The sequence below is a fragment of the Schistocerca americana genome, chromosome 2 (genome assembly GCF_021461395.2).
Source record: "Schistocerca americana isolate TAMUIC-IGC-003095 chromosome 2, iqSchAmer2.1, whole genome shotgun sequence".
In the NCBI taxonomy this organism is placed as follows: domain Eukaryota; kingdom Metazoa; phylum Arthropoda; class Insecta; order Orthoptera; family Acrididae; genus Schistocerca; species Schistocerca americana.
In genome coordinates this window covers 1022867252-1022877426 of record NC_060120.1, presented here as the reverse complement: position 1 = coordinate 1022877426, position 10175 = coordinate 1022867252, and the positions used below count along the sequence as shown (strand labels likewise).

General features: G+C 38.6%; 1 protein-coding gene across 1 annotated transcript in view; it reads right to left on the bottom strand.

Moving 5' to 3' along the window:
• Positions 1-1623: 1623 nt before the first annotated feature.
• Positions 1624-10175, bottom strand: part of LOC124594640 (dehydrogenase/reductase SDR family member 11-like) — a 91623-nt gene continuing 83071 nt past the window's right edge. Inside the window, exons 5-6 of the mRNA XM_047133008.1 lie at positions 7942-8106; positions 1624-1729 (exon numbers count right to left, since the gene is read on the bottom strand). Of these exons, the coding sequence (XP_046988964.1) occupies positions 1688-1729; positions 7942-8106 (207 nt within the window). The 3' untranslated portion in view covers positions 1624-1687. The remainder of the gene's footprint in view (positions 1730-7941; positions 8107-10175) is intronic.

The following is a 10175-nucleotide window of genomic DNA, read 5'->3' as shown; positions in this document are numbered from 1 at the left end:
GTGGTGTCACCGCCAGACACCACACTTGCTAGGTGGTAACTTTTAAATCGGCCGCGGTCCGTTAGTATACGTCAGACCCGCGTGTCGCTAGTATCAGTGATTGTAGACCGAGCGCCGCCACACGGCAGGTCTAGAGAGACTTCCTAGCACTCGCCCCAGTTGTACAGCCGACTTTGCTAGCGATGGTTCACTGACAAATTACGTTCTCATTTGCCGAGACGATAGTTAGCATAGCCTTCAGCTACGTCATTTGCTACGACCTAGCAAGGCGCCATTATCATTTGCTATTCATCTTGTGATGCATGTACCGTCAGACCGATGTTCACCAATTACGGATTAAAGTTAAGTATTCCAGAAGCTACGTACTTTTTTTACTAGACTCCTTTAACTGTTCCAGACCTCACGCCAGCCTGCGTGAGCTTAAACGCGTGCCTTTCGGCTATCTCATAGTGGCTTGGCTGTCTTGCCAAGTCACAACAAGGAGAATATCTAAAAACTTTGTCAATCAATGCTAAGCAGAGTATCCTGTTGCATAAGGGCCAGATGTGGATCAACGCGTTATTGACTCCTCTTGAATAAATCTTTCAATTTTTCTGAAGTTGTAATCATTTGTCTGTACATGTCCATTACATCTACAGATTTCTTCCCATTCGGAAAATTCTTTCGTTGCGCGTTTCCTTTTTATTCGTAGAATATAGAAGCTTTTAAATTGTAGTGATACAGAAGAATGTTGAAGACTGGATGGTAAATCCACTAACTAATGAAGAAGTACTGATCGAAATGCGCAGAAAACAAATTTACGGAACATATTCACGGAAAGAAGGGATCAGTTTGGAGATATCCCGAGGCATCAAAGAACTGGCAGTTTGGTGCTGATGCGGCCTGAGAATAGTACAAAAAAGGAGACATAGGCTTCAATACCATATGTCAGTTGAAATGAATGCAGGCTGCAGTAGTCACACAGAGATGAGCAGGCTCCCACGGGTTAGGCTAACGTGAATAGTTGCAGAAAACAGCCTTTGTGCTAAATACAATAACAAAATCAAATGTAACATAAAAATATGTTGACCCTAGAGCGTGTTCGATATATGTGTACGTGTAAGTAATTTGTGCATTTTATCTGCATAAGCAGGAGACGTTCCATCTCAGTTAGTAGCCACGTTTTGGCACGTTATACCAAATATGAGCTGCGAATCGTTACCCTGCCGACACTGACGTGAACCCAGCTAATCATCGGAAACTAGAACCAGCTGTTTAAAAATCTGAATTGCCGTCTTACAAATTATTAACCAATAATTAACGTTTTAGGGTTGTTGGTGAACAAGGTGCCAGCCATATCATAAGCCTTACCTCAGAAAGGAAGAAAGTCCAGTAGATTGTATTCGACGATTGAAATAAATTCATCGATTACCTGCGAAATTTTTCCTTGGAAGAAGACTAAATTTTGTACGTTACCTCTTACAGCATTCAAAATCCATACCATAAACGATGATCCAGAAATGTAGTATCATTTTGACTGTTTAACTGAAAGTTTGGTTGTGTAGAAAAAAATGACGCTCACTGTTTAACAAAAGGCTGTTTATTCTTTAAAGCTTTTCCGCTAATACAACAGTAACATAGCATTACTATTCTTACCCTAGCACATCTATACAAACGTTAGCAGATGGCAGCAGGACCTTGCTTTGTCTTAGAACGGAGTGCCAGTCGGTAATACAATTATATCGCGCACCTGCAACAGGAATTGAGAATGGCGTTAAGAGCTTGCAAATAATTAAGAATTACACTTTTCTTTTTATACAGAATAGATTGGCCTTCTGACATGAGGCGTCGTCTCACCGCCAGTCTCTCAAAATGCGAACGTAGCACAGAGGCTATTAGGAAACATTGTATGACAGTCATAGTTTTTTTCTTAATTCATCTCTCTATCAGTGAAATCCACTAAAGAAGCCATTTTCCTCTCCATATGTTTTCTCATAATCCGGTGTATTCACAACTCCACGCTCTTAGCAGCCCTTCGTCCACAGAAAATTACTTACCTTACAGACGAATTACTGCATGAACAATGCATAGCCACAAGCAGAAATGTTGTTGCATACGGTATGGATGACAGAGTTTTCGAAGACTATTACAATCAAACAGAAAAGACAAAAATTTGTCTGGTACCGCCGAGTATTACAGTGGCTAAGTAATCGGCTACCAGGTCATTATGCTGAATAGATGGTTTCCAACATACCCCACGAGTTTTGGTAATAGTTTTCCGCCCGATGCGCCTCCATATTAACGAAGCTATTAGTCGAATTGCGACTAACGCCTAACAATGCTCTAACGAAAAGCGGTACGGCCGTTTTAAGGGCAGACGTCGGCAAGAGTGTGAAAAAATTCGATTTTTTTTGTTGCGTAATTTATTAGATTGATTCTTTAAGAATAACATTGCACAGTTTCATAATCGAATTCTGGCTAGATGTATGTTTCAAATAAGTTTGTTTGGGCGTCTGCGCCTGCCGAGCCCCATCTTCCTGTGATCCATAACTTCTCTACGCCAGAAATTTTTTGTGGGTTAATTCTTCGTTTCCGCAATCGAAACTAACTGCAGATGAGTTTAGAAGGTTGTGAGAAGATCATCTTCGCTTGTCGTTTTGCTTACATCGTGGTTTTTAGAAGATGGAAAGCAGCTGGGAGGTGTTAACAGACTGACAAGGAAATTCACACTTTATTATATTCACTCTTTATTATATTACCTTTGTATACATTATGGGAGAGGCAGTGATCAATCTGTTACAAATATTTACTACTAAAACAGTCTTGAACGCGATTTATATTTATTAAGGTGACCGGTTTCGACCACTCTGTGGTCATCTTCAGACCTACAAGTAATATACAAAGCTTTAATTAGAGGGCTACAAACATTAAAGAAAATACTTAAAGTTATAAAGCTATAAAACGATGAATTGCCATTGAGTAGGAACCCCTTTCATCTGGAGAATCACTATTGGAGAAACCAGTGCACGTCTTACTATATACAATGGAGGTTGCGCCCACTTCTGACGGCATGATGTCATTACTAACCAATGAGTTATAAGTCGAATAACAATGTAAAATTTCTTAGTTAAAGAACATTGTCAAGAAATAAAAATAAACACACACTAAACTTAGCTTATTGAACAGCTATTGTCAATTAAGAAGCGTTAAAAATATTTAATATGTAAGATAAATGAACTTCGGTTTGGCAGTTCATGGGTTGCCCTCTCAAGGCCTGTTAGTGAACCATTTGGAACCACTGGTTGCCATGGTGAAGTTGGACGCCGTTCCAAAGATGAGGCAGGAAGCTTCTTTCCACTAAAGTTGTAAATTTGATATGCGAACTAGTGGTTGTCATGGTGAGGACAAACGCCAGTGCAAAGATGTACCACCAGGCTTCTTTCTAACGAAGTTGATGCAAAAGTGGAATGGCGAAGACTGTCATCGTCAGACGATGTACATTGTGCAGCAACATGTCTTTATTGAAACGATTTTCAGTGAGTAGGTTGCAATAATCTTTAGCTGACACGTATACTACATACTGCACAAATACGATACGAAGTAGTTGTTCATATTTATGAAATATTGTCTATGAAGTTCGTATGTAGATTGCATTTTTTATTGCATGTGACAATTTTTAAAAGGCATTGGTGTTCTTTAAGTTGTATGCCAGTCTTATAAACAAATAAAAATAATAAAAAAATGGAAGGAATATAAGATTATAATACTATGAGCCGTAAAAAATAAGGATGTGAATTAGCAATATGCAGTTTAAAAGCTTAACCAAACATTCTAAAACAGATACTCAGTCATAAAATAATGTTTGCTGAAATAAAATTGAAAAGTAAAGATAAAATATTTCTTAAAGTCTAAATAATTTTATAAAACATAGGACTGAAGAGTGAACATTCTAAACCAGCTCATTGAAAAGCTCAAAGAAATGTTTGTCTTTGAACTGAAGTTGTTCGTTTAAAACAGATAATGGATTACTTTTGTGAAGTGAAAAGATTTCAATTTCTTCTAAAGTATTTAGCAGTAGTCCTTTTGGCACAGTATGTAATATCTTCAAATTGTTAGAAATGCAACCCTCAGAATGATAGTATCCATCAAGATGATGACCAAATATTGATTTGGTACGTGCAATACCAGTAGTATGTCCTTTAAAACGTGTTAGAAACTTACGGCCAGTTTGGCCCATATATTGTTTCTCAGTCATTACATATTATTTTGTAAACGCCTGACTTTTGGTAATATTTGATTCCCCAATTGTGTGTTTCAGTTTCATCTGTAGTGGGTTATTGGTTTTAAATGCTATTGTCACGCTTGTATTCTTAAATAATTTATTTATTTTATCTGAAATAGGTCCCATGTATGTCATTTTTGTAAATCTCTTCTTGGAATTTATAACAGCATCATTTATTTCTAGTAATTTTTGATATAAGAGATCACCCTGATGGGAATTATAATTGTTAGCAACTGCTATCTGTTTTAAAGTATCAATTTCCTTCTGGATTGCATCAGGTTGAAGAGGTAATTTCAGTATCCTATGTATCATAGTTTTTAAAAAATGCCATTTTGTATCTTAATGGATAGCATAGTGTAGCATTTATTATTACATCGGTTGACGTGGGTTTTCTATAAATAGCGATATTATGTTTTCCATTCTTGTTTGCAATTGTGAGGTCCAGGAAATTAGTATTATTGTTACTTTCGTGTACTACTGTAAATACAAGTTTTGGATGTAAATTATTTAAGTTGTTAGCGAAAGCATCAATTTCTTCCTTAGAACCGTTATATAATAGCAATGTGTCATCAACATATCTTATGTAGTACATAATTTTACTTGTTATTTCTGGATTATTTTTGAAAAATTGAATTTCAACATAATTGACCAAGATATCTGCTATAGTACTATTATATAACGGATCTAAGGAAGAAATTGAACAAGATTTTAAGGGAGGTTCAAGGGAGATTTATTCACAATAAATTTCAGCTGCACCACATTTTCTTGCAACCGGTGACAATCGAGATCTAAATATTTAAAAATTGGCAAACTTCGCTTGTATTTACTGTGTTGTGTCGAAGAGTATAATGTTTTAGAGTAACTTTACAAACAAAGAGAAAGTCTTTAGAGAACAAAACCTTGTAGTAAGACTCTTTGTGTAAGTTCATAAACAGCATGACGAAACTTATTCAAAGAATTGGACATAGTCACTTCTGCTTCTTAGTATATTTATTCCTTGCCGACTTTTGTTGTAAGTAACGTGTTTATTTTTCCAACCAACAGCTCAGCACACTGGAACAGTACCAGCAATAAAAACAAGCGACATAAAGACTTGACGCAACTTATTTTGATCCCAAAAGGGGTCCAGTATTCAGGAACAAATAGTTTTAGATGTTGCCAGCAGCTATTAAGAGCGTTGGCAAGTGCGGGCAGGTGAATATTACACCAAGAGTGCCATCTAGTAGCCGTAAATATAAGTAGGCAACTTAATATTTAAAATATCGACAGCTGAATGTTAAAATGAACAGTATTTAGTACATGAACCCACAGGCAAAGTTTTGTATGTCAACAGCAGACGTGGTAACTTTTTGCTCATGTAGAAGCATAGAAATACAGTGTGAAACTGATTAACAGTACAAGAAGAAGCAGTACTTACACCTCATGTATAAAATAAATATTTAGCGAAAAAGCTTTAGTCACAATTTTAAAGTAAAGTGCGTGGAAAGCGAGCCTCTACGGGCTGCTCGCATATGTCGAGCTGCAGGTAGCATCAGCCCCAAAAACTTCGGTCTCAATGTCAAATTCACAAACCTAATCTCCCGATACGGCCGATATCTAATAGTATGAATAGCGCGTACCATGATTTGGCCAAATTTCTGCATGAAACTCTAAAAAAAAAATCATTGTTTTCCGAGAACAATTATTCCATCCCCAATAGTCACACCTTAGTCCATAAAATAAAAGATTTATAATGCAATTCAGACACCAAGTTATTTTCATTAGACACCAAAAATCTTAATCTAACGTCCCTGTGCAAGAAACGCTTACAATCGTAGAAAAAAATTAACATCATTTCAAAAATGATCTTTCACGTGAACAAATCACGGACTTCATGAATCTCATCACAGTTGTAGTCATAAACAACTATTTTGAATTTAATGAACTAATGTATCAGGAATCCGAGGGTCTCGCTATGGGAAATCTCTTAGCTGGTATTTTTGTCAATATTTTCATCCACTCTCTAGAAGAAAAGTTTTTCAACTGTTATACAGTTACAGCATTGGGCATTCTCTCCTATTTCAGATACGTTGATGATATTTTAGTCTTCTACAAGGGACCTGCTGATGGCACTGAACGAATTTTCAATCTCTTCAATGAACTTCATGAGAAAAAACCTTTCACCATCGAACCCGAAATCGAGACCCGCCAATTAAACTTTCTTGACTTGGTGCTTACAATCTCATAAGACCACTTTCTTTTACTCTGCCATCCAACGAGCTACTTCTATTCCACTTTCGAAAGAAAAATTCAATGATGAAATCAATTTACTCAAAACGATAGCAGTTAATAACGAATACGAACACGGCGTAGTAGATGACATCCTTAAAAAGGAAACTGTTAAATGAATTACTACGCTCGGCACCTCTATTATTGAATCTAACCCAAAAAAATATTCTTGGGGCCCATCTCCTATCAGATCCAACGCCTTCTTCGTAATAAATACAACTGCAACGCTGCCTTTTCTACCAATAATAATTTGAAAAAAAAAATTCTTTCATAATTTAAAATCGACTCGTTCCCCTTTAGAAAGTTCTGGCGTCTATAAGATTTTCTGCGACACCTGCTCTTCTTACTACGTAGGACAATAGGACGTGCCTTTACAGTCTGATACAAAGAACATCTTTTAAGAAAAAAATGACACTAGCACCCAAAACTCGTCTTTTGCCGACTACCTTATGATTACAGGTCACGCGCCTCATGCTAGTGACGATATCAACATTTTGCACACCGAGAAGAAAGGGCGTAGATTAGATATTCTTGAAGAACTAAAAATTTTTAAACATCTTTCTCGAAATGACAGCCTCATTCTCAATGAGCAGCTGCAGTTCTGTAATAAAAATATCTTCAACAATATAAAGCCGTTACTTGACGTTTAATTTCGGATCTCCTCCTGCTCTTACCGAAATCTTTTTTCCATCTAAGTCAACTCATAATTTTTCGTTTATTAAGTGGATTATTTGCTGTACTTAATGTTGTATCGTTTTCTACAAGCTGTGTCATTCAGCAGTTTTTGTATTTTCTATAATGATGTTTTCATACTTTAAGGTGTACTTCTAAGCTCTGATGTAGAAAAAATGTTACTTTATCAGCCGCTGTCAAACAAAATATTGCCTTTTACATCATGTACTGAATAATGTTCATCATAATATTCGTCTGTCTATACCCACAATTCCCGCCGTTAAAATATTTCATGTTACACCTACTACTTTGATGAGCCCTGTCTCCTAAGTCGTACCAAGTGATACTACATCCAGGTAGAGTGTGGTGGCTATCTTAGAGTTGCCGAGTGTTGATGTGTTTGGTTTTCTGGAACTTGCTGTTAGTCCAATTAATTGCATAGCGGAGGCCAAAGCATAGTGATAAAACTACGCGAGCTAGAGCCGCTACACACAACTCCCACATAAAACTTTGTAGCTGGTACATGATAATTATTAAGCAAAAAAAGAAAAAAAAGTAGAAGTGCTCGATCTGAGCTATTAGGTCACTTCACACTAGGTAGTCACCGTTCAAACATCTTATTACAGAGATTACTGGGTAAACATGGATGAAGTCTCGAATTATTTTAAAGTGAAATTATCAGTCTACACGGAATGAACCCGAACCTCCACTCCATCGATTCTATAGCGCATGGTACACACCTGAACGCGAGGATGCTGGGACAACATATAAAGAACAGCTCCTGCTACGTCTTCTGATTCCAAAGAAGGTATATCGTTCAATTTGGAGAAGAAATCGTTTCCCTTTGGAGCAGCAGCCGCTACGTTTGTTATTCCCTCAGTTAGCACTAAACCTGGAGAAACTTCCTGTAAGAAAACATGTGTCGCAATAAAAAGTATGTGCAGTCACAGAAATGAAATTTTGAAAAACACGCACGCACGTACACACACACACACACACACACACACACACACACACACACACAGACACGCCTGTGCTCATACATGTTTATACACAGAAAGATTAACACTACTCATCAGTACATTGGCAGTTCAGAGTAATCACAATTAACATTCTCTCTGTATACGATCAGCTATCAGTGAGTATAGTTACTACTGCGCGTGTAAAAAGGTAGTGTTTGTGGGGAAGCAAATGAGGCTTCCTCATAGCTGCCATCTGTTTACACACAACTGACCACTCTGTCAACCGTCCATATCAAGATTCCAATGATGACATCACAGCCCATTGTACATTCATTTTAGAATCGCTAATAAAAACTTGTACAGTAAATATTACACGGTCAATGCAAGAAGCGCACCAAGAAAGCAAATTTCGACAAGTTTCTTCAAAATTGAGCATGTACTTAACGAGATATTAGCGACGGCGTTGCCTCAGTGGATACACCAGTTCCCGTCAGATCATCGAAGTGCTGTCCGGGCATGGCTGGCTGTTGGATTGGTGACCATCTGGGCCGTCATGCGCTGTTGCCACTTTTCGGGGTTCACTTAGCCTCGTGATGCCAATTGAGGAGCTACTCGACCAAACAGTAGCGGCTCCGGTCAAAGAAAACCATCATAACGACCGCGAGATCGGTATGTTGACCACACGCCTCTCCTATCCACATCCTCAGCTGAGTATGACAGGGCGGTCGGATGGTCCCGATAGGCCACTTGTGGCCTGATCACGGAGTGCTTTAACGAGATATTGGGGTTTTTATCGATATGTTCATGGCTGCTAGGAAATGGTGTTAGAAAGCAGTAATTCTTCAGCAGTGAGTATGTCATATACAGCAAGCCTTTCTCATGCCAACTTAGAAATATCACAGTTCTTTAATTAATGACTTCACTAAGTATAGTATAGCCTGTTCAGATTAACTGCCCTCCATTTTAAGCCCTCAGTAAATAGAGACTGTTAGAACATGATACTGATAAAATTTGAGGGGTTGTAGATGGTGTTGTGAGGAACAAATTGAGAATAGGAACCTGTGCCGGGAAACGTCATCCAACGAACGTACAGAGTGTTGAGGTTATAGGTGTTGGCGCCTGCTGATGGTCACCCCTTCAGCAGCAAACGTGACTTTTCAGGCTGACGGACCATAGGCTGAACGTCTCGCAATGCTTGTCGTTCTGGAACTGCGACTGATTGCCACGATCGCCAATGGAGAAGATGGAGCTAACTGCTATCTACATCTACATCTATACTCCGCGAGCCACTTTACGGTGTGTGGCGGAGGGTACTTATTGTACCACTATCTGATCCCCCCTTCCCTGTTCCATTCACTAATTGTGCGTGGGAAGAACGACTGCTTGTAAGTCTCCGTATTTGCTCCAATTTCTCGGATCTTTTCGTTGTGATCATTACGCGAGATATATGTGGGCGGTAGTAATATGTTGCCCATCTCTTCCCGGAATGTGCTCTCTCGTAATTTCGATAATAAACCTCTCCGTATTGCGTAACGCCTTTCTTGAAGTGTCCGCCACTGGAGCTTGTTCAGCATCTCCGTAACGCTCTCGCGCTGACTAAATGTCCCCATGACGAATCGCGCTGCTTTTCGCTGGATCATGTCTATCTCTTCTATTAATCCAACCTGGTAAGGGTCCCATACTGATGAGCAATACTCAAGAATCGGACGAACAAGCGTTTTGTAAGCTACTTCTTTCGTCGATGAGTCACATTTTCTTAGAATTCTTCCTATGAATCTCAACCTGGCGCCTGCTTTTCCCACTATTTGTTTTATGTGATCATTCCACTTCAGATCGCTCCGGATAGTAACTCCTAAGTATTTTACGGTCGTTACCGCTTCCAATGATTTACCACCTATGGCATAATCGTACTGGAATGGATTTCTGCCCCTATGTATGCGCATTATATTACATTTATCTACGTTTAGGGAAAGCTGCCAGCTGTCGCACCATGCATTAATCCTCTGCAGGTC